Source organism: Tamandua tetradactyla, chromosome 3 (genome assembly GCF_023851605.1).
Source record: "Tamandua tetradactyla isolate mTamTet1 chromosome 3, mTamTet1.pri, whole genome shotgun sequence".
In the NCBI taxonomy this organism is placed as follows: Eukaryota; Metazoa; Chordata; class Mammalia; order Pilosa; family Myrmecophagidae; genus Tamandua; species Tamandua tetradactyla.
The window spans coordinates 26,278,152-26,304,250 of record NC_135329.1 but is presented as its reverse complement, the minus strand read 5'-3'; the positions used below and the strand labels follow the sequence as shown (position 1 = coordinate 26,304,250).

Sequence of the window (26,099 nt, the reverse complement as noted above, 5' to 3'; positions counted from 1 at the left end):
GACCCCAGCGACTTCTGAGACTTTGGGATTTCTGTGTAAATGCAGCAGAGGCCCCAATTTCTCCACTACTGAATGATATGATCAGCTTGAGGTTTTGTTCCTGAAATACTCACAGTTTTTCCAGTAGTACTTTGTATTGCTCATCTCCCCTGCCCCCTTCTACCTCTTGGTCCAGCTTTGTGATCAGTTCATTCTCAAACTGAAAGCAGAGTAAGAATTTCAGAAACAAATGCTATTATCCTTAGAAAAGGACACAGATACCTACCCAATATTTCTTGGTTTGACCCACACCCCTCTATTCAATTATGAAACTTTCCAACCAATATAGGGTGAAATCATCATCATTCATAATAGTGCATGAAGGCTATCAAGACTTTCCAAACCAGTCTTATGTTACTCTGTTCTTTGCCTTACATTTGTAGGTAAAAAAAAATACATACATCAGAAACACTATTTCTATTTTGTTTATCATACAACTGTGCACATAAAATAACAATGATTCTAATTTTCCATTTTATCTTAGTGTCTTGTCTAAATCTTGGCAATGAGATTGCATTGCAGAGCTTCATATCTGCAATATCTTCTTTTCAATAGTAATGTACTTTGTAGATGAGGAAACAGGCATGGAGAAGACGTATCAGGCAAATTGAGCCCTCAAAGCTAGACAGTAACGGATTAGGCCTCAAACTGTTTGCATCATTCTCTCAGCTGTAGTATAACAGATAGGATTTTAATTCATCCACTGCATTACTCTGCCAGCTATATTGCAACAGATGGGATTAAAATGCATGAAGTCAGCTCATAATTATCCAGAGATAGAATTTTGGTTTAGGAAAGACAGGTAGAAAAAAGATTGCTTCCAGTTCTTGGGCTGAATATCTGATTATATCTATAATTGCTTTACAAAATGAAATGTAAAATGAGGCTTTAGGTCATCTTTTGACTGGTATTATTCAAAGCTACTGTCTTTTGATATTAAAAAGAAGATAAGTAAAAATTGACCAGAGACGGCAGTCATCAGATTTTAGGGTTTGCCATTCCTTACCATGTGAAAATTGCCATTTCCACTGAAATTGAACTCACACTGCATCATATCAAAGAAAATGGGGATTGTAGCTTTGCGGAGCTCTACTTCCGGGGTCAGAGTAACCTCTAGAATAGGACCCACCATCGAAGGAATGAATTTGATTTTGTGGGGACCTGAAACGAAAGTAAATGATGACATTAAAAAACAACTTCACTGTAGATAAAGCATTTCAATCTTCCTCCACAGGGCCCATAAGAAAAGAAAAAGTTCATGTGTGCTAATTCAAAAGTGAGTGACAAAATATTGTATTTTGATGGTATGTGGAAGCCATAATAAGAGATGATTCGTTACAAATTCCCAGTTGAGAAGAGGGTGTGAAACCCACAAATCCATTTTAGAAGTATTTATTTTTCACTTCAGATATTTAGAGAAATAAAGACCAGGGTTATTTGAATAAAAAAGAATTCATTGTGGGAGATTTATTACATAGGAGCTGTGCTTGGGCCTATTAAAGGGTATACACTCACCCAGGTTATACCACATGTCCCGGATTCTAAAGCCGATTTCCTTTCTCATGTCCCCATATCTAGGAAGAAGATCATAAACCAAGAGAAAGATATGCAGCAGAAACCAGTACACATGTCAAAATGATGAGAGGAATAAAAAAGCCTGTAGTCCTCCAGATCATATTTAAGGCTTATAAATGACTTCAGGTATTGAGGCAGGGTCACTGTAAGAGGTGAGGTTATTACCCAAACAAGTACCAAAACAGGAGTGGGGCACACAGAGCAGAGGGAACTTGAACTGCAAGCAAGGGGGCCAAATACAAATTTTGAAAAGTAAGCGAGAAGATGAGATGAACAAATCTATCAAAGGGAGAAGAGTGAGAAACACTTCTCATGTCTGTTAAGCAAATAAATAACAGTGACAAAAAAACACAAAAACTAACGGAAAGAAAGATGAAGGAGCTATGATATATAGCAACATACCTGCTTTATAACAAATATACTGGTTTTATATACTTAGGTTAGGGTAATCCATAGCGGACCACTGTTTCTTCAAATTGGTCACATCGGGAAGTGCACTGTTGATTGTGGTGATCTCCTCAAGGGGTGAAAATGACCCTTGAGGATGGAAAAAGCTCACTCTTTTTTATGCATAAAGCATAGACACACACAGAGTACATAAGCAGAGATGCAAGGCATCTGTGGTATTAAAATTTCATGGTGGGGGAGGAAAGTGATAAAAAATGGTCTACAAAACCTGCTCTGTGAAGCAAGAGTGGAAAAGAGGCCATGATGCCTGCGATTTGGACAAGATGCCTGCATATGGAGAATCACTTTTGGGAACTGGAGTGCTGGCTAGCCCAAGTGCCTCTCCAAGTGTAGAATCTTTTAAAGAGTGGGGTGATGGATGGGAAAATGAATGGAGGTTAAAGAAAGGAGATGTGAACCGGGATAACCGAACGGTAGACGATTATTTTAAGACCTACCTCACTGGCTACATAGTCACTGAACAGTAATGTCTGTGTTACCAAAAATGTTGTTCTGAATATAAACAAAAAAAATCACATTTCACAATCTTAGACAAGTTTAAGAGCATACTTACTTTTTCACAATTTTGTTGCGCTTGGCTTGTGAGAAGGTTTCAAGCTGAAGGGACTCATGGGTAAGAAATGCTACTGCCAAATGGAAGTAATTGTTCCAAAGCTGTTCAAAATTGTGCGGGTGAAATGAAATGGAAAATACCATTAAAAAGAGTCATAGCAAAACAGTGTCATCTGGTAGAAAGTAACGAGTCAGGGATTATTAAAAAAAAAAATCCTTAAGACTTCTTTTTCTTTTTTATGTTTCAATTATTAAGCCCTGAGAATTTGGGGACTTAAGATTCATATTAGTTTAATAAGAGTCACATCCAAACTACTATATTTGTTTTTACTCCTGGGATAAAGGAAATCTGCTGGCAAGAGTGTGCATTGGAACAGGCTTTCTGGTGGGTAGTTTGGCAATACGTATCGAGCCCCAAATTTTGGCAGACGTTTAAGCTAGTAAGTAGTTTTAGTACTTCGTCCTAACAAAATAATCATGGGTATTTGAACATATTTTAAACAAAGAAGGTCATCATGAAATTATGTTATTCAACATAACAGAAAATAAAACAACCTAAAGGTTCATAGGAACAATCTGGTTAAATAAATCATGGACAAGCCATATAATAGACTTGTATTCAGCCGTTAAAAATGTTGTGAAAATAGTTAAGGGATCACTGAAAGTTAAAAAATAAAGCATATTAATATGTTATTAAAGAACTGCACAGGTGGATTCTATTTGGTCTCCTCTGTTCATGACTCTCCACTTTTAAAACTTCCACAGATACTTACAAAGGCACATCACAGCAAAAAAAAAGATCTATTAGAATGATGCCCAATGGATGGAGGTGGCTGAAGGACACACTGACTGAAAAGTAGAATGGCAAATTGTAGTGTATATATATGTGTATATATGGTCAAATATTGTGCTGCTACAGAAAGGAACAAATCCGTGAGGCATGCAACTTGTGAGTGAACCAGTGGGACATTATGTGATGCAAAATAAGCCAGAAATAAAAGAGCAAATATTATATATTCTCATTTAGAAAATAGTTATGAGAAAACTGGGGCCTAGAGTGTGAGCTCTTATAGCAGTCACATTTAGTCTGGAGCTGTAATTGTTATTTCTAGATTTTGAGTGACTGTGCTAAATATGTATAACCTTATAGTTTCCTGGACCTTTGGGTACCTGTTTGTCACCTAAGACTCAGAGTAGGAGTTCTGCAGTTCTGAAGGTCAGCATTGCCACACACAAAAACTGTTAAAGAAAGTTAGGCTTTAACTTAGGCTTAAAAAGTTAGGCTTAAAAAATTTAGGCTTAAAAAGATCAGGCTTCAATTAGAGATAAGAATGAAGCCAGTTGGGTTGGGGCTAAGGTAAGTCAGAATTCAGGGGTAAGGAGAACATTATCTGCACTTTAGAACTTCACCTACTCTGTGAGACCAAATGAAGAGAATTTTATTTTGTCCAAAACCTAAATTTTCTGTGGCACACAGTCTAATTCAGTCAGCCTGGACAGAAATTTAAATAACCCAAACACAGGGAGCCCAGAACAGGAATGAGGGCTTGTAATTCTGACAGCTTAATGTAATACATTGCAGAGTATGTTGAGCAGATAATTAAAAAGTACTGGCAAAGTACCTTGAGGGATGGGAGAAAAAATATGAAACTATTAAATTTTACGACTGGGAAAACCCCAGACATTGTGTCAAATATTAGGAACTCCCAAATCAATAGCCAAAGTCCTTGATTTTGAGGCTTGCTCTTATAAAGCTTATTTATGTAGCAGAGACGCTTAGCCTACCTATAGTAATGCCTAAGAGTTACTGCCAGAGGACCTATTTTGTTGCTCAGATGTGGAGTGTCACTCTCTATACCCAGCTCTGGAAGTAAAATGTTACCCTCCCCAACATGTGACACAACATCCAGGGGTTTAAGTCTCCCTGGCAATGTGGGATGTGACTCCCGGGGATGAGCCTAGCCCTGGCACTCTAGGATGGACAATGCCTTTCCGATCAAAAAGAGGAAAACAGAATTGTAATACGTAAGGTCTCAGTGGCTCAGAGAGTTAAAATAGAGTCAAGAGGCTACTCTGGAGGCTACTCATAGGCACGCGTCAGCTAGATAATCGCTATTTATCATGGTTTGCAAAACCCCAATCAAAACCATCCCTGCAACCCTAAAGATTATCTAGGGTTTTATATGAGATTGAACAAAGGTTCCATGCACTATGATTACTTTCCAAAAACCTACAATCTCCAGATGTTTCCTAGGCCAGATAAGTCCTAAAACCCAGAGGGACCAGCCTCTCCAGAACATCAACTTATTCCATCCCCCATCCCATATTATCATCAGCCCTTCCTAACATGAAAAAGTTAGAGTGGACATAGTCCAAAGAACCCTAAAGATTGGGAGAAAGCTCAAAGAGAAGGTGGAGTCATAACAGAGCAGATAGGATTTAACACATGAGTGTGACTGCTAAATCATTATATTGATATTTCTTTTAGTCTCCAGTGTCCAGAAGCAGCCAGAAGGAAAAAACTAAAATTGTGGAACTGTAACCCAAACCAAAGTCTGAAATCTGTTCTGTAACTAATTGTTGCAGTATGCTTTGAAATTTATTGCTTTTTTGTATATACGTTGTTTTTCATAATAAGAAATAAAATAAAATAAAAAAAGGATCTCCTACACAGTATAGTCTGGAACATATGCTTCATTAAGCAGGAGCCCTACCTATTTTTACCAGAGCCTATGACAGTCCAGACATATAACATGCTAAGATGTGCTGGGTGAATAGAAGTGGAGTCAATGGACATGTGTTTGACTATCAGCTTGGACTTTCACACAAATGTGTAAATGAATCGTTTTTTAGAACTTAATCCATCTGTAGGTAGGAGTGCCAATGCATGTCTATTGGCAAGTATATGTGAGTATGTGTATTTGCGTGTATTTATAAAGGAATAATACAAGATGTGTATAGAAAGGAGTAAAACAATCGTGGAGGGTAGGATTAGTGGTAATTCAAATTTTCTTCTTTATGTTTAGCTATATTTTCCACAACTAATGTGTATGACTTCTATAGAAAAAATATATATACTTTATTGTGTTCAGAAGACAGAGTGACAAGAATAGGTGCTAGGAAATGAGGGGAAAAAAATGCAAAAACTCCTTTCATTTGAAAATGAGGAAATCTGAAGTGATGTTTTCCAGAGTGTTGAGAACTCAAGGAACTCCTAAGGTGAATCACATGCTTACCTGAAGTTCAAAGCTTGCCTGATCCATGAAGAATCTTGTGAGAACTTCAGCAAACTGGTTTATAGCACGGAGAAAAACCCTAGAGGAAGAAAACACCTATAGAGAAGGCAATTTTGTGCTCTGTGAAACATCTTCCTCTCTATATTGAAAACGAAACAGAGTGAAACCTGGATTGGGAAACATTAGATCGTTAGGACCTTCCAGACCACCCTGCAGATGAGGTAACTGAAGTTCAACTTCTAGAATTGACTAGAAGAGCCACTAAAGACTGTATCCCAATCTAGCCATGCAGGGATAGAGCTACAACTATAAAACCAAACTTCCTGAATCTCAGACCAGGGAACTTAGTACTATGATGTTTCTTTTTTAAAGTCTAGGGTTCCAGATGCAATTTTTTCTTCAATTCGCATATAGCTGAGTTTCTCTAACTAGGTATCAGGACAATGCAGAGTTAACAGTATTATAATAACTCACTTTATTCAGCTATTTAAAAGTTTTAAAGCTCTTTTAATAAGACATTTGTTCAATTCCTTTCACTTCTATTCAAAAGAATTTGTTGTGGGCCAGCAACTGTAAGACTTTAGATTAAGTGCTACATTGAAAGACATGGTTCCTAATTTTAAGAAATTCACAATCTTGTAGGAGGAATTCACAACCTATAAATCTAACCATGACCCAACATAGAATATAGAAAATTCTATGAAAGGGCTTCAAAGGATTATGAGACATTTGCCCAAAGAGAAAATGTAACAGCTCAAAAGCACATGAAAATATTCTCAACATCACTAGCAATTAGGGAAACACAAATCAAAACCACAATGAGATATCATTTCACACCTATCATTAAAGAAATGGAAAACTAGAAGTGTTGGAAAGGATGTGGAGAAATATGAACACTTATTCATTGCTTAGGGAAATGTAAATGGTACAGTCATTGTGGAAGACAGTTTGTCAGTTCCTCAGGAAGCTAAATGTAAAATTAGCTTTAAAATACGATACGGTAATCATGCTAATAGGTATGTGCCTAGAAGGACTGAAAGTAGAGCCTTAACAGATATTTGCACACTGCTGTTCATAGTAGCATTATTCACAAATGCCAAAAGATGGAAGCCAAGTTTCCATCAATTGATGAATGGATAAGCAAAATGTGGTATATACATTCAGTGAAATACTATTCAGCCCTAAAAAGGAATGTAGTCATGATACATGCAACAATGTAGATGAACCTTGAGGACATTATGCTGAATGAAATAAGCCAGGTGCCAAAGGACAAATATTGTATGACTACACAGTTATGAACTAATTACAATATGTAAAGTTAGAATGTAGAATATAGAATCTATAAATAGGTTACTAAGGGTATGAATGGGGTTAGAGGATGGAGAGTTCATGCTTAACTTGTACAGAACTTCTATGTAGGTTCATGGTAAAGGTTTAGAAATGGAAGGTGGTAATGGTAGCACATTTTTTCCTGAATTATAACAAAGGTATGATACTAATACAAAGTGCTATTAATAGGCGGAATATGGGAAAAACATACCTAATATAAATTATGGATGACAGATAAAAATTTGATTTTAATTTTAAATTCAATTCACAGCTTTATTAAAATATAAAATATTTTAAGTGACTTCAAACCACAGTAATGTAATGACCATTTCCAATAAGATAAACCACAGGAAAAAACAAAATAGGGTATTCAGAAAGGAATACAAAAACTGAAATATAAATATAAAAACCAAGGAAAAATGATTACCTTTGAGGTCTCAGTGAACTGTATTCAGTACAAACCAATAGTAAATAAAGAGAAGTTTTCATTTATAGAAAATTTCAAGTTAATTAATCCAAAATGAATGGAAACATTAAAATATTGTCAGTTTGTAGTCTCAATGGTCATCAGTGGCTGCCAAAATTATTAGATGAAATATTAATGGGTAATTTTTAAGTGGGTGGAACAGGTTTAAAACCCCTGAACATAATGATTAAATGAACGATCACTAATAAGACTGCTAGATAAGATAATAATACAATTTTAGTAATTTTCATCAACTGTAACAAAGTTACCTACTGTTAAAAAAATACTGCAATTATTTAAAAAATGCTACCATCAATGGCAACAAATGTTCCACCAATGCAAGGTGTTGGGGATGGGGTGGTATACGGGAATCCTCTATTTTTTGCATGCTTTTTTTTTTCTTTTTAAACAGTTTATTCGCACACCATAGAATCCAGCCTAAGTAAAAAATAAATGGTTCCGGATATAGATCAGATAGCCATGCCTGTGACCACAATCTATACAAGATATTTCCTTTTCTTCCACAAAGAATCCCGTTCCTGTCCCTCATATCCCCTGCTCACTGACATTTGTGGGCATATTGCCTCTGTTACATTCAATGGAAGCACATTCCAATGCTACTGTTAACTACAGACTCTAGCTTGCATTGATTGTATTTTTTCCTGAATACCATCCCATTTCAACATCTTGCAATTCTGACATTCATTTATACTCCCTCATGCAAAAACATTCTTCTATTTGTACATTTAATCACTATCACTGTCTACTCTTGGCTTTCCTAAGTTACACCATCTCAGTCTTTATCGTCTAGCTTTCCTTCTGGTGTCACACATGCCCCCAGCTCTCCTCCCTCAACCATACTCATATAAAGCTTCATTCATTCAGCATATTTGTATTATTGTGCTATCATCAGACAGTATTGTGCTAACCCAGTCTGGATCTTTACAATCAGCCCTGTTGTACATTCTGTGCCCCTTTAGCATGAAATACCTAGTTTCTACCCTCTTTCTATCTCCTGATAATGTGTTCTTAACTTTAACTCTCAAAGTTCATTCATTCATGTTAGCTCATATTAATGAGACCATACATTATTTGTCCATTTGTTTCTGGCTAATTTCAATCAGCTTAATGTCCTCAAGGTTCATCCACACTGTCACATGCTTCATGACTTTATTTGGTCTTACAGCTGCATAATGTTCCATCGTATGTATATACCATAGCTTGTTTACCCACTCATTTGTTGATGGACACTTGGGATGTTTCCATCTCTTGGCAATCGTAAATAATGCTGCTTCAAACACCAGTGAGCAAATATACATTTGTGTCCCTGTCTTCAGTTCCTCTTAATATATTCCTAGCAACGGGATTGCAAAATCATATGGCATTCCATACAAAGCTTCCTGAGGAACTTCTTTTCTACCTGGTAGTCCAAACTACCTTCGAGAGCAGCTGCACCAGGATACATTCCCACCAACAGTGAATAAATGTGTCTCTTTCCCCACATCCTCTCTAGCATTTGTCGTTTCTGTTTATTTGATAATGGACATTCTAGTGGGTGACAGATGATATCTCATTATAACTTTGATTTGCATTTCCCTAATAGCCAGTGAAGTTGAGCATCATTTAATAAGCTTTTTAGACACTTGTATTTCCTCTTCTGAAAAGGGTATGCTCATGTCTTCTGTTCATTTTTTTAATTGGGTTGTTTGTCTTTTTGATGTTAAGTTGTACAATCTCTTTGTTTATTCTGGATATTAAACCTTTATCTCATAGGCGGTTTCCAAATATTGTCCCCTATTGTGTAGGCTGCATTTTTACTTTCGTGACAAAATTCTTTGATGCACAAAAGTGTTTAATTCTGAGAGGATCCTATTCATCTATTTCCTTTTTCATTGTTTGTGCTTTTGGGATAAGGTCTAGGAAACCACCACCTGCTGTGAGATTTATAAGATACTTCTCTACATTTTCTTCTAAAAGTTTTATGGTCTTAAATTCATTTTAGGTCTTTGATCCATTTTTGAGTTAATTTTTGCATAGGGTGTGAGATCTGAGTCCTCTTTCATTCTTTTGCACATGGAGATCCAGTTTTTCAAACACAGTTTATTGAAGAGGCTGTTCCGTCCCAGTTGGGTTGGCTTGACTGTCTTAACAAAGAACAACTGTTCATAGATGACAGGGCCTATTTCTGAAGACTCAATCCAATTCCATCGGTCAGCATATCGATCTTTATGACAGTGCCATGCTGTTTTGAGTACTATATGCTTTAAAGTCAGATATTGTGAGACTTCCCACTTCATTTTTTCTTTCTCAAGATATTTTTAGTTATTCAGGGCACCCTGCCCTTCCAAAAAAATTTGGTTATTGGATTTTCCATTTCTGCAAAGTAAGTTGCTGGGATTTTAATTGGTATTGCATCAAATGTATAAATCAATTTGGGTAGAATTAACAACTGTATCTATTCTTCCAGTCTATGAACACAGGACGCCCTTCCATTTATTTAGGTCTTCCATGATCCTTTTTAGCAATTTCTTGAAGTTTTATGTGTATAGGTCTTCTTTGGCCTTGGTTACGTTTATTCTTAAATATTTGATTCTTTTGGCAACCAAAAGAATCAAATATTTTTCAGAAGTACACACACACAAAAAAGAATTTTTTTCTTGATTTCCTCCACGGATTGCTCATTACTAGTGTATAGAAACACTACTGATTTTTGGGTGTTGATCTTGTGCCTGTCACTTTGCTGTATTCAATTATTAGCTGTAGTAGCCTTGCTATTGATTTTTTGGGTTTTCAACTTATAGTATCAATGAACAGGGGAGTTTTATTTCTTCCTTTCCAATTTGGATGCCTTTTGTTTCTTTTTCTTATCTAATTGCTCTGGGTAGAGCTTCCACCAAAATGTTAATTAACAATGGTGACAGTGAGCATCCCCGCTTTGTTCTTGATCTGAAAGGAAAACCTTTCAATATTTTCCCATTGAGTATGATGTTAGCAGTAGGCTTTTAATATATTCTCTTTATCATGCTGAGGAAATTCCCTTCTATTTCTATCCACTGAAGTGCTTTCATCAAGAAAGGATGTTGAATTTTGTCAAATGTTTTTTCTACATCAATTGAGATTGTCTTGTTTTTTTGCTTTGATTTACTAATATGGTGTATTACATTAATTAATTTTCTTGTGTTCAATCACCTTGCATACTCAGAATAAATCCCACTTGGTCATTGTGGATAATTCTTTTATGTGCTATTGGATTCAATTTGCAAGCATTTTGTTGAGAATTTTAGATTAAGAGATTGGTCTGTAATTTTCTTGTCTTATAGTATCTTTGTCTGGTTTTGGTATTAAGGTGATGTTGGCTTCACAGAATGAGTTAGGTAGCTTTCCCTCCTCTTCAAATATTTTAACAGTTTCGGCAGGACTGGGCTAATTTTTTCTTGAATACTTGGTAGAATTCACTGTGAAGCAATCTGGTCCTAGACTTTTCTCTTTTGGGAGTCTGCCTGTTTGAAAGTATTGTGTACTTCTGAAAAGCCAGGTGTTAACCCTGATTCAGCCTTACTTCTTTTAATCCTGCTTCAACACTGTATGTTAGAAACTTAGATTAGATTATCTCCACAGAGATGTGATGCACCCAATTGTGGGTGTGACCTTTTGATTGGTGGAGATGTGACCCCATCTATTTCAGATGTCTTGATTAGTTCACTGGGATCCTTCAAAAGAGGAAACATTTAACAGAGCCAGCAGAAATGACAGAAGCCCTAGAGCTGACAAAAACTTCAGAGCAGAGCTAAAACAGATGCCAAAAGTTGGAGAACAGAGACACAGATGTTGGGAGATGCCTGGAGCCCAGCAAACACTGCCATGAGATGCTAAGAACCTGCAGAGAGCCAAGGGAAGAAAAGAGATGAAGGTCAGCCCTGGAGAAGCAAAGTGAAGAGCCCCCCGACAGGAACAGAGGGAAGGAGCCCAGGAGCATGGACCAGCAGATGCCAGCCACATGACTACCCACCTGACAGAGGTGTTCCTGACCCATATTGGCCTCCCTTAAATTACTGTATCTTTCGTTGGATGCTTAATTTGGACCCTTTCACTTCATTAAAACTGCACACTTGTAACTTATTAAATTCCATTTTCAAAAGCTATTACACTTCTGGTATATTGCATTCCAGCAGCTTGCAAACTAATACAGGCTACTTCTTGATGATGAATTTAATCCCTTTAAATTGGTAATTGGTCTGCTGAGGTCATCTATTCCTTTTCGATTCAATGTTGGTCGTTGATGCTTTTCTCAGAAGTTGTCCATTTCATCTATGTTGTATACTTTATTAGCACAAAGTTGCTCATAGTATCCTCTCATTATCTTTTTTAGTTCTGTGGGTCAGTGGCTTTGTCTCCTCTTCCATTTCTGATTTTATTTATTTGCACACACTCTTTCTCTCTCTCTCTTTTTTTTTTGTCAGTCTAGCTAAGGGTCCATTGATTTTATTGATTTTCTAAAGAACAAACATCTGGTTTTATTGATTTTCTCGATTGTTTTCAAATTCTCAATTTCATTTATTTCTGCCCTAATATTTGTTATTTCTTTCCTGCTGTTTGCTTTAGGGTTAGTTTGCTGTTTTCTCTAATTTTTCCAGGTGAATAGTTAATTCCTAGATTTTTACTCTTTTTTATTTTATTTTATTTTATTTTTTATTTTTATTTTTTTTTTTTTTTAAAGGAAAGACAGAGAGAAGGAAGGAAGGATAGAAGGAAGGAAGGAAGGAAGGAAGAAAGGGAAACATTTTTAAACATTTTCTTGTTTTTATTGTATTCTGTTTCTCCGTTTTTGTTACATGGGCTGGGGCCGGGAATCGAACCGAGGTCCTCCGGCATAGCAGGCAAGCACTTTGCCCGCTGAGCCACCGCGGCCCGCCCTTTTATTTTTTAATATAGGCATTTAGGGCAATAAATTTCCCTCTCAGCACTGCCTTTGCTGAATCCCATAAATTTTGATATGTTGTCTTTTCATTTTCATTTGCCTCAAGATATTTGCTGATTTCTCGTATAATTTCTTTCTTGACCCACGGGTTGTTTGAGTGTGTTGTTTAGCCTCCATATATTTGTGAATTTTCTGGCCCTTTGCCTGTTATTGATTTCCAACTTCATTTCATTATGAGCTAAGAAAGTGTTTTGTATAATTTCAATCTTTTTAAATTTATTGAGACTTGCTTTGTGACCCAGCATATGGTCTATCCTTGAGAATGATCCATGAGCACCTGAGAAAAATGTGTACCCTGCTGTTGTGGGGTGTAATGTTCTATAAATGTCTGTTAAATTTAGTTTATTTATTGTGTTATTCAAAATCTGTTTCCTTATTGATCCTCTGTCTAGATGTTCTTTCCATTGATGTGAGCAGTAAATTGAAGTCTCCAACTATTATTGTAGAGGTGTCTACTTCTCTCTTCAGTGTTGTCAGTGCTTGTCTCATGTGTTTTGGGGGCACTTTGGCTCAGTGCATAAATATTTGATTATTTCTTCTTGACAAATTATTCCTTTTATTAATACATAGTCTCCTTCTTTGTCTCTTTCGTTTTACATTTGAAGTCTAATTTGTCAGACAGTATAGCTACTACCCCCACTCTTTTCTGTTTGTTGTTTGTGTGAAATGTCTCTTTCCAAGCTTCCACTTTTAACCTATTTTTGTGTTGGTCTAAACTGAATCTCTTGTAGACAGCATATAGATGGGTTCTGATTTTTTATCCAATCTGCCAGTCTATGTCTTTTGATTCAGGAGTTTAATCCAGAACATTTAATGTTATTACTGTAAAAGCAGTACTTTCTTCTACCACTTTGTTTTTTAAATTTTATATATATATCTTTTTTTCCCTCTTTTTTATGGTTACTGATAGTCTTCATTTCTGCATTCTTCTCTAGACCAATCTCTCCTGTCTTCCTATCTGCCTGTAGTGCTTCCGTTAGTATTTTTTGTAGAACTGGTCTCTTGGTTGCAACATCATCAGTGAGTATTTGTCTGAAAATATTTTAAACTCCACCTAGTTTTTGAGGGACAGTTTTGCTGGGCATAGAATTCTTATTTGGCAGTTTTTCTCTTTCAGAATCTTAAATATATCACACTACTGCCTTTTTGCCTCCATCGTTTCTGCTGAGAAATCTGTACTTAGTCTTATCAAGATTCCTTTGTATGTGATGGATTGCTTGTCTGTTGCGCCTTTCATAATTCTTTGTCTTTGACAGTCGATAATTTCATTAATAATTATCTTGGAGTAGGGCTATTTGGAACTATTCTATTTGTGATACACTGTACTTCCTGGATCTATAAGTTTGTCTTTCGTAAGAAATGTGAAATTTTCAGCAATTATTTCTTACATTAGTCTTCTGCTCCTTTTCCTTTTTTTTCTCCTGGGACACCCATAACATGTATACTTGTGCACTTCATGGTGTCATTCAACCCCCTGAGACCTGCTCATATTTTTCCATTTTTTCCCCTAGCTATTCTTCTTGTGTAGGATTTCAGATGTTCAGTCCTCTAGTTCACTAATCTTTTCTTCTGCCTCTTCAAATCTATTGTTGCAGGTCTCCATTGTTTTTCCATCTCTTCTATTGTGTCTTTCATTCCCCTAAGTTCTACCATTTGTTTTTTCATGCTTTTGAGTTCTTTATAATTTCCCAGTGTCTTGTTTATTTCCTTCATCTATTTTGGCATATCTTCCCTCAACTCATGGATTTGATTTTTGATGTGATTTTGTTTGCCTGATTGAATATCTTTAATTAGTTGTTTCAGCTTCTGTATCCCATTTGAAATGTTGGTTTGTTCCGTGGACTGGGCCATATCTTCAATTGTCCTAGTATGACTCATCATTTTTGCTGGTGTCTAGGCATTTGATTTCCTTAATTAATTTATTCTGGAGGTCGTTTTCACTCTTCAGGGAGGTTTTCTTGTTGGTTGGCTTTGTTCTCTATCTGTTCTTTGGCATTTAGTTCAAGTTATTCTAGACCTCTCAAATAATTTCTGTTTAACTGGCCAGAATTTTTCAGCTCTTGTTTTTCTGGTTCTTGCCCTGCCTACATGGAACTTTTTTTGAGGAGGATCTATCATACCTGAGGAGTCAGTCAGATTTTCTCAGACCAGACAGGCCCACATTTCAGGAGGAGGGTATAACCAGTTTCAAGTTTCCCTGAGGGTGAGACCCAGTGGTTGTCAGACTTCCCTATGAAGCCTCTAGACTCTGTACTTTTCCTATTCTGCCCAGCATGTGGCACTTGTCAGCCCAGAGCTTCCTACCATAGTAAAGCGATGCACTGCCTTTATTCTCAGCAGCCTCTTCCTGACAATGGTGGTTGACACCGAGGTTGCAGGAGAAGGTGGGCTTAGGCTGCTTGTGTTTTCCAGCCCCTGGGTTCTGAATGCCCTGAAGGAGGGCAACCACTTGAGCTTGGCTCTGCCCCTCTTTTCTTGGGGAAGATACATCATTTAGGAAATTATCCCCATTCATCTGACTAGTTGATTTGTCTCTCAGACATGCCTTAATTTCGCCCTTGACTGGGGCAGTGCAGGAACCTGAGAATCTAGTGAGAATTCTGTGTGGATCATTCTATCGAATGAGAGTTCTGTGTGGGATATCCTTTGTTCCACCCATTCCAGACTGGTATATTATGTGTGTCCAGTCACTGATATCCCCCCAACAGTTGTTCCATACAGTTCCTGGGTATTTAATAGCTGCCCTGGAGGACAAATTAAATTCTATACCTCACTATGCCACCATCTTGCCCACCCCCCAACTTTATAATTGTTTTCTAAGCCCACAACTTCTCTAATTAAAATGTTAATATAGGGTGGGCCATGGTGGCTCAGCAGGCAGAGTTCTCCTCTGCCATGCCAGAGACCTGGGTTCGTTTCCCAGTGCCTGCCCATGCAAAATAAATAAATAAATAAATTAATTAATTAATTAAAATAAAATAAAAATTAATATATAAATAAAGGGTTATGAAGTATCAATGGCAGAAAAAGATGACATCCAGAAGTTAGAAGGTTTCCCTTTGGAGCTGGCATTTGAGAATGGCCTTAAAGAGACTGCTCTAGCCAGAGACTGCAGGGAAGACTCTTCCAAGTGGAAGAAGCCGAACAAAGAAAAGCACAGGGCATGCTCAGGACTAGGAATGGGTCTTTCCTGTGAGAGCACAGGCTGCATATATAAGGAAACAGTGGAAGATAAGGCTAGATAAGCAGGGTAGCACCAGGCTACAGAACGTCAGTATGGAGGAAGCCATGCGGAGCCACTGATAGAGTCAATGTAGCATTGATGTTAAGGACACTTTATATGAGAGTGACGAAGAGACTAGACTAGGGAGAAGAAGTACAGAGTCTAAGTTGGAGTAACAATAGCAGCCCAGGCGAAACCAATATCATGGGCACATAAATTAGGATCCTGGCAGGGGGAAGATCCTTACTTTACAGTTGACTAACCTGAGGCAATATTTATCACAAGTAATATCACTTTGCAAAGGTCACTAGGTTAGCTAACAGACCTAAGTGTTTAGTGTCAGAGGCATCAGGGTCTGCCCTCGTACTCATGACCTGCTGGTCTTACCTGCTCTGCATCATATTCATGACCATCCAATCTTTGGCATAGATATTCTTTCCAGTAAGATCCTTAAACATGATAAAGGTTTCCATGAGGAAATCCTGCAGAGAATAAAGGAGGAATGGTTGGAGAAGAAATGGGCAGGATTCAGAAGCCTTTCCTCCAGCAGGTGGACAAGAGGACCATTATATCAGGATAAGATTTTCTTAGTCACACAACAGCAGCTTATCTTATAATAAGGATTTTAAGGATAATAAAGCATTTTCAAAACTACCATCTGATTTGATTTTCATTACGCTATAGGACTGCAGGAGGAAAATGAAGACCAAAAAAAAATCATTCACACTTTACAAATAAAAAACTGAGGCTGAGGAAAAGTAAATGACTCATCGAAGGTCATAGAAACCAAGAAACAAGAGAGCTGGGTTGAGTACTCAGGTCTATGGAACTCGAGTTCAGAGCTCTTATTGTTTTTGTTCCCTGCTGCCAAATGTTCTCTGAATATATATCCACTGCACTAAAAATAATTCACCCACAGACTGCAAGAAAGTGGAAATTTCTAATAAATCTGAGTTTACTTCTCTTTTATTATTGTTAAAACAGTACAAAAGTACAGCAAACAAGAAACACTCGTTTCTTCTTATTTAAGGAATTTAATCATATATAGCTCTAATGTCCTAAATGATCTTAAAATAAGACTGTAAGAGTGGTTCATGATGACTACAATAATTAATATTGTTTGTATACATAGCATAGAGTAGGAAAAATAGCTGCTATAGTCCAAAAGGGGTTGTAAACAAAACAATTTACGGAAATAGAACAATCAGATTAAAAACCAACCTAAAAACTTCTGAGAGCTATTTATTTATTAGTTAGTTAAATTTAGGCATTTTCCCCTGGGATTCTTGAAATGAAAATCCTGGCACTAAACTGAGCAGTTCTACCTTAGGAATTACATGGTGTGCCAATAAGAACTGAATACTTGAGGGGTAGGAGGGCAGGGTTCTGTTTCTAATGATATTCCCCTGAGAATCTAGGCAAGTGAACAACATCTTGCCCTTTGGATCCAACCAGCCAAGGAATGGGAGCAATTCTGGATATGAAGTCTGTGAAAGGAATCTTTCTCCTGGTTCAGTGGAGTATCAAACTTATCTATCCCCAATTCTGAAATCATAGACATATTTTCAAGAGTTTAAAATTTTTACATTGTGTATTTTAAGCACGTCCATCAATTTTGTTATATTTCCATTCTATCCACTGTTCATTTAAAATCAACAATAACAGTCCATGGTGTGTGGCTCAAGGATTCAATTTAGATGCCAGTTATCTGCTTCTCATTTTGATTTGACAGTCAACTCTTGGTAATCTAAATGAACTACAAACAGATATTAAAATAAAGTCAGTTCAAAGGTAATTCCAGCCCTCATTTTATCTACCACTCTCAAAGCCCATGCCCATCAATATCTCTCGAGTAAGAAGGCAGGGTCATAGAAAGGGAAGGGCAGTGAGCTGGGAGTCAAAAGGTACACATGGGCACTGTGGTTCTGCCACTGACAACTGCAAGTCTAAGCAAGTTACTTATTTTCTCCAGGCCTTAGATTCCTCATGTGGATAAGAATCTTCTAATTAGATAACAGTTGTGGAAGAGCCTACCATAGCTCCTGCAAGCAAAACTTCAATCAATTTTTCTCACTTAATAATAAGGGCAAATTGTCAGTGTTTGAGTTTAGTTTATTTCTCTTTTCTACCTGTTCCCTAGAAGAAATTTGGGGGAAAAATACTTGTAAATTAATTTAACTTTTTTATTACAATGATAATAATAAACCTATGATTATAAACAGCTAGTATTCATACGCATTATCTGTGCGCCAAGTAGGAAGCAAAGCATTGTCCATGCATCAGTACTCACACTGACCCTCAAAGCAGGTATTTTCCTACAAATGAGGAAACTAAGGGTTAGCAAGACTAACTTGCTGAAATTTCAAAAAAGGAAATAGAGTAACCAGAATTCAAACCCAGATCACAGTGTTTTTATAACCTTGTTCTTATCCACGACATCATCTGCCTGTAGAGGAGAAAGCATTGCTACCCTCCACCTTGGTCTCTGTCTAACTTCTCCCCTCCTTCCAACTCACTTGCACTCCTTTAGGCAATCACACCCACATGTGGTGGTTAGTGCTATGGGATTCTGTCCCATGCTGCTTACCAGAGTGTCCTAACATGCAGATCTGAAGCAAGAGAAGGAAAAATGACAATGAGACCCCAGCTTTGGGCCACCTAATAATAATAAACAGGAAAATAGGACTTTCAACCCAATTTTATTTGTATTTGTGCATCATATGGACCTCATGGAAAAGAGGAGTGATTGCAGAGGAGATGCATATCCTTGGATGTACCATCAGTATAATATAGGTATATAGTAGAAAACTTAAAACACAAAGAAGGCTGCAATACCCATAAGTGATCAGAAGTTATCCAGAGTAAAGACAAGCGTGATGCAGCACTGGTTTGCTAATTTAGCCCATGTCCATCTCACTGCTCTTCCAGGTAAGAAGACACACTTATGGACATCTTAACAGTCACTAATAATTCCCTAAAGGGAAGGTTCTTGGAGAAATAACCAGAGACTTAATTTAGCCTCTTAGGCTGCCTTTCGTTGTATGCTTAATAGCAACTTTGAGGAAAAAAAAATGCCCTATTTAAAACAAAGAGAAGGAATATTTTCTAGTTAAGATAATTCACATTTTGCTCCATTGAAATGAAAGGGACATGAAAACGATATCAACCATGTCTTGGAAGATTTTACGTATCTCTGCCAACTAAAATCCTTGCCATGGCATGAGGAAGTATTGTCCCTCCATAGACACTATCCCCATCTCAGAGCAAAAAGACTGCCCCAATTTTTCTAAATAAGGGCTTTCTTGAAATCCAAGTAACTTAGGAAGTTGGGGATGACCATTTGGTGTTTGTATTATATTCATCTTCAAATGTTACACAGCAAAAGTAAGAACCAACTCTTTGCGTTTTTGTAATCATTGTGGACAGTCACACAGCATTGGAGGTACATGGGAAGAGAACCTTAGACTCATGATGTGCAGACAGTTATATTTTGCTGAATATAAGGAGGATTAAGTTTACCCAGGGAAGACAACTTACAATGATGTCTTGTCTGGTTTTGAAAGTGCTGATGTAGTGGCTATAGTGGCTGTCATCCATTTGCCGCAGGATGGCAATCATGCAAGCAACAAAACTCCCCTGGAAAGAAGAAAACACAAATCGAAGACTCCTTAGATACCAACCAATAAAACAAGATGTGGACACCATGTAATCAGTCCTGCAGGGACCTTACCCATCTGGAAACATACATTCTAAAAGCCCAAAGGACATGAGATTTACTCTTTTTATTTAACAGTCTACCATCCTTCCAGGTTTGAGTTCAGGAATCTGGAGGACTTCACACATTCCATTACCTGCAACAATTTCTGGAATGCTGTAGGTAAAGAAACATTAACTCTAAGATCTCGATTAGATTACCAGTGAAGACATAATGATGTGTTAAGATACAACTTCTTGTTGAGACAGATATATAATATAGAAGTCCATGAAGAAATGTCTGAAATATTTAGATCAGTTAAACAAAACTGAATTTGGGGGAATTTAGGAGGGAAAAGATGTATTAAAACACAGTGGAGCTGTGGTGGAAAGGATAGGAAATGAAAGCTTCTGGCTAAACACTTGAGTGTCATTTCTCTAACTCTAGAACCCTTGAGCCCTTTATTCCTAGTATGTTACACAAGTGGCATTGTGAGCCTGGCTTGAGGAAAGGGATAGAATAATTAGATGAATAACCATGTTGTTATTTTTATAGGTCAGGAATTACATAGTAAATGTTCTTTCCCTTAAACTACATAGATTTGAACTATAGATTTAATTATCTGGCCGGAGAGCAAATATCTAGGGATATACGGTGGACTGAATTGAATATCCCAGTTTAGACATGTTCTTGGTCTTTGTCTACATGGTGGTGGGTGTGGACCCATTGTGAGTAAGATCTTATCAAGAGGTTACTTCAATTAAGGTGTGGCCCAAATGATTCAGGTTGGGCTTTACTGGATTACTGGAGTCCTCCACAAGCAGAGTGAAAGTGGGATGGAGAGATAGCCATGGGGAGCCACCAGATGCTGGAAAGAAATGGAACCCAAAAGTGAATGGAGGAGACATCGCCATGTGCATTGCTGTGTGACGGAAAAGCCAAGGGCCAATGATCACCAGAAGCCAATTCCAGAATAGCCATAGTCTTCTGGGAGAAAACATTGCTTTACTGATGCCTAGATTATAGACTTCTCCTAGATTCAAAGCGTTGAGCCAACAGATTTAGCAGCTAAAACACAAATTTAAATAAATTTGATAGAAGTGATGCAGCTGTTCTTGGGATGAAAGCAATGTCTTTTTAAACTTAAAAACAATGAAATACTGTCAATATGCACCTGCTTTGAAAGTATGTCTGTCTTTCTGTGTCAGTCTCTCATTTTAAAAAAAATGTATTTTTCTAATTATAAAAATGTAAACTTAATGCACTAAGACTTTTGATATATAATTCAAAATTATCACATAGTTTATATTTCTTACCAGTGTTTATTTGTTTACCCAAGCTCTTGCCGATTCTTGGTATGACAGTTTTATTTGATCTCACTTTTGGTTAACTTTACATTTCTTCCTTTCTGACTTAAACTCACGTTTGTTGGTCATTTGTACTTCACATTTTGCTGTTTGCTCACATACTTTTTCCATTTATTTAGTAAAATCATATCCTATTCTTAGTGATTTGTAATAGCTCTTTGTACATTAAGGCTATTAGTTATTTGTCATATATGCTGTAACTAATTTTTACAGTTTGGTGCTTTCCATTTAACTTGTATTTGCATATGAAGGGTTAATTTTTTTAACTTAGTAAAATCTATTATATTTGTCCTTTATGGTTTCTTTTCATTTTTTTAAAGTCATGAATTCCTTTTCTCCATCCTAAGAGCAAATGAATATTCATACATATTTTGTTCTAGCTGCTTTATGATTTAATATTTTTAAATTGAACCTTTTATTCTATCTGGAATTTATTTTGTGGACATAGGATGAAATAAAAGTAAAGCATTTTTTTTCCAAATTGTTAATTAAACATCCTTAGTTTTCCTATCGAAAGGTAGTAAAATTTTCATATATGGAAAACTCTCCTTTTGAATCCTATCAGTTTTGTTGCTTTGATCTATGTACCCTATTGCATGAATTCAACACCATTGTATAATTATTATAGCATATATAATGTTTTCAAATCTGGGAGGCAAGTTCCCCATTATTACTTCTATTAGCCTGTTTATTTATTTGTATCTTGTATTTATTTTTATTATCATATTTCTGTGACTAAATTAAATGGAATTTTAAAACTAATCTCTAAATAATTACTGTTGTTCTATGGAAAAGCCATTGAATAGTTTTTATTTACTTTGAAACTGACTAGTTTAATAAATAGTTAATTAATTTTCTTAAAATTTCAGTTAAACTCTTGTGATGATTTGAAACTATTATGTACCCCAGAAAGCCATGTTTTAATCCTGATTCAGTCTTGTGGGTGTCACCGTTGATAAGATGGAGACTTGACTCCACCCATTCCAGGTGGGTCTTGATTAGTTTACTAGAGTCTTTAAAAAGGGAAATATTTTGGAGAAATCTTAGGAATGACAGAGTCTACAGAAACTTCAGAGCAGAGCTGACACAGATGCCGACATCTGGAGACAGAAACTCAGATGTTTGGAGATGCTTGGAGCCCAGCAGATGTTGCTATGAGATGTTAAGCAAAACAAAAGCTGGAGAGAGCCGAGGGAAGCCAAGATGAAAGGCCAGCCATAAAGATGCAAAGTGAGGAACTGCTCACCATAGGAACAGAGGTTGGAAGGATGGAGCCCAGGAGCAAGGGACCAGCAGATGCCAGCCACATGATTTTCCAGCTCGCATCAGCCCTCCTTAAATTAAGGTATCTTTTCCTGGATGCCTTAGTTTGGACATTTTTATAGTCTTAGAACTATAAACTTGTAACCTATTAAATTCCCCTTCCTAAAAGCTGTTTCAGTTCTGGTATATTTCTTTCTGGCAGCTTTCAAACCAATACAACAACCTACATAAGCTTGTCATATGCTGGTCATATTATATAAAAATAATGATAATGATAATTGTTTCTCTTCTTACAATATTCCTACTTAGTATCTATTTCTTATCTTATTAAACTGGCTATGAATCAAAGAAAAATGCACACAATGGTGTTGAGATTAAACATCTTAGGCTCTTCATCAACTATTATGTTGCCTGGTGACTCCAATTTTGGAATATATGTCACATTTATCATATACTATTTTGGCATCTATTGAGAAAATCATAAGCTTTTTTACCTTTTACTGAACTGATAATGGATTCTCTAATATTTACCTATCTATTCTTAAGTATGCAGATAAATTTTATTAAGCCATCTGGGTTTTCTTTTCACTTACTTCTCTTTGTGACTCTCTCTTCATATATATTTCCCTCACTTTCATTCCTTCTTATGTGTAACTTTTCCATATTTTTTTCACTTTTCTTTTCTATCACTCCCCGTATCTTGGTCACTCCCAGTCTCATACTTTATTCTAACTCTACTATAACTTTAGACATATCAGATGGAAAATAAGAGATTGGAGAAACAATGGCATTTCCGAAAGCATAACTAATCACCTGTTGCTTAACAAATATGATTTTTTTACCTTGTACCAAAAAGAATGATACGCTGGACAGTACCAGGGGGACAAATCCATAAACAGGATGAAACATCAGTGAAAATATGATGCAGAGGAAAAGAGAATTTCTTAGTATTCCTCTCATGATGATTATTACACATGGTTGGAAATAGACTTTGGTAAGCTGCTTGGGGCCGGTGAGACAGGGGGGCAGGTTATCAAATGCATAAACCCTGAAGCCAGGCTATAGGGTCCAAAGCTCAATTCTATGACCTAGTAGTTATGGAACCTTGGGCATGGTTTTTAACCTCTCTTTGCAGGCTTCCTCATTTGAAAAATGGAGATAATCTTGAAACTATCTCATAGGACTGCTATGAAGTTGAAATGAGATGTAAGTGGTTAAAACAGTTTCTGGCACATAAAAAATATACATCAACAACAATTTAGATGAAATGGACGGGTTCCTGGAAAGACATGAACAACCAACTTTGACTCAAGAAGACATAGATGACCTCAACAAACCAATCACAAGTAAAGAAATTGAATTAGTCATTCAAAAGCTTCCTAAACAGAAAAGTCCAGGACCAGATGGCTTCACATGTGAATTCTACCAAACGTTCCAGAAAGAATTAGTACCAATTCTCCTCAAACTCTTCAAAAAAATCGAAGTGGAGGGAAAACTGCCTAATTCATTCTATGAAGCCAACATCACCCTCATACCAAAACCAGGCAAAGATATTACAAAAAAAGAAAACTACAGACCAATCTCTCTAATGAATACAGATGCAAAAATCCTCAATAAAATTCTAGCAAATCGTATCCAACAACACATTAAAAGAATTATACATCATGACCAAGTAGGATTCATCCCAGGTATGCAAGGATGGTTCAACATAAGAAAATCAATTAATGTAATGCACCATATCAACAAATCAAAGCAGAAAAATCACATGATCATCTCAATTGATGCAGAGAAGGCATTTGACAAGATTCAACATCCTTTCCTGTTGAAAACACTTCAAAAGATAGGAATACAAGGGAACTTCCTTAAAATGATAGAGGGAATATATGAAAAACCCACAGCCAATATCATCCTCAATGGGGAAAAATTGAAAACGTTCCCCCTAAGATCAGGAACAAGACAAGGATGTCCACTATCACCACTATTATTCAACATTGTGTTGGAGGTTCTAGCCAGAGCAACTAGACAAGAAAAAGAAATACAAGGCATCAAAATTGGAAAGGAAGAAGTAAAACTATCACTGTTTCCAGACGATATGATACTATACGTCGAAAACCCGGAAAAATCCACAACAAAACTACTAGAGCTAATAAATGAGTACAGCAAAGTAGCAGGTTACAAGATCAACATTCAAAAATCTGTAGCATTTCTATACACTAGTAATGAACAAGCTGAGGGGGAAATCAAGAAACGAATCCCATTTACAATTGCAACTAAAAGAATAAAATACCTAGGAATAAATTTAACTAAAGAGACAAAAAACCTATATAAAGAAAACTACAAAAAACTGCTAAAAGAAATCACAGAAGACCTAAATAGATGGAAGGGCATACCGTGTTCATGGATTGGAAGACTAAATATAGTTAAGATGTCAATCCTACGTAAATTGATTTACAGATTCAATGCAATACCAATCAAAATCCCAACAACTTATTTTTCAGAAATAGAAAAACCAATAAGCAAATTTATCTGGAAGGACAGGGTACCCTGAATTGCTAAAAACATCTTGAGGGGAAAAAACGAAGCTGGAGGTCTCGCGCTGCCTGACTTTAAGGCATATTATGAAGCCACAGTGGTCAAAACAGCATGGTATTGGCATAAAGATAGATATATCGACCAATGGAATCGAATAGAGTGCTCAGATATAGACCCTCTCATCTATGGACATTTGATCTTTGATAAGGCAGTCAAGCCAACTCACCTGGGACAGAGCAGTCTCTTCAATAAATGGTGCCTAGAGAACTGGATATCCATATGCAAAAGAATGAAAGAAGACCCATATCTCACACCCTATACAAAAGTTAACTCAAAATGGATCAAAGATCTAAACATTAGGTCTAAGACCATAAAACAGATAGAGGAAAATGTTGGGAGATATCTTATGGATCTTACAACTGGAGGCGGTTTTATGGACCTTAAACCTAAAGCAAGAGCACTGAAGAAGGAAATAAATAAATGGGAACTCCTCAAAATTAAACACTTTTGTGCATCAAAGAACTTCATCAAGAAAGTAGAAAGACAGCCTTCACAATGGGAGACAATATTTGGAAATGATATATCAGATAAAGGTCTAGTATCCAGAATTTATATAGAGATTGTTCATCTCAACAACAAAAAGACAGCCAACCCAATTACAAAATGGGAAAAAGACTTGAACAGACACCTCTCAGAAGAGGAAATACAAATGGCCAAAAGGTACATGAAGAGATGCTCAATGTCCCTGGCCATTAGAGAAATGCAAATCAAAACCACAATGAGATATCATCTGACACCCACCAGAATGGCCATTATCAACAAAACAGAAAATGACAAGTGCTGGAGAGGATGCGGAGAAAGAGGCACACTTATCCACTGTTGGTGGGAATGTCAAATGGTGCAACCACTGTGGAAGGCAGTTTGGCGGTTCCTCAAAAAGCTGAATATAGAATTGCCATACGACCCAGCAATACCATTGCTGGGAATATACTCAAAGGACTTAAGGGCAAAGACACAAACGGACATTTGCACACCAACGTTTATAGCAGCGTTATTTACAATTGCAAAGAGATGGAAACAGCCGAAATCTCCATCAACAGAAGAGTGGCTAAACAAACTGTGGTATATACATACGATGGAATGCTATGCAGCTTTAAGACAGGATAAACTTATGAAACATGTAATAACATGGATGGACCTAGAGAACATTATGCTGAGTGAGTCTAGCCAAAAACTAAAGGACAAATACTGTATGGTCCCACTGATGTGAACAGACATTCGAGAATAAATTTGGAATATATCCTTGATAACAGAGTCCAGCAGGAGGTAGAAACAGGGTAAGATAATGGCCAATTGGAGTTGAAGGGATACAGACAG

General features: G+C 36.8%; 1 protein-coding gene across 3 annotated transcripts in view; it reads right to left on the bottom strand.

Moving 5' to 3' along the window:
- The window catches only part of DOCK5 (dedicator of cytokinesis 5), a 241,667-nt gene that overhangs the window by 44,578 nt on the left and 170,990 nt on the right, over positions 1 to 26,099 (bottom strand). For all 3 annotated transcript variants that reach the window (XM_077152826.1, XM_077152828.1, XM_077152827.1), the window contains exons 28-34: positions 19,404 to 19,502; positions 16,254 to 16,348; positions 5,871 to 5,949; positions 2,636 to 2,736; positions 1,555 to 1,613; positions 1,046 to 1,200; positions 114 to 199 (exon numbers count right to left, since the gene is read on the bottom strand). In XM_077152826.1, coding sequence (XP_077008941.1) covers positions 114 to 199; positions 1,046 to 1,200; positions 1,555 to 1,613; positions 2,636 to 2,736; positions 5,871 to 5,949; positions 16,254 to 16,348; positions 19,404 to 19,502 — 674 coding nt within the window. The remainder of the gene's footprint in view (positions 1 to 113; positions 200 to 1,045; positions 1,201 to 1,554; positions 1,614 to 2,635; positions 2,737 to 5,870; positions 5,950 to 16,253; positions 16,349 to 19,403; positions 19,503 to 26,099) is intronic.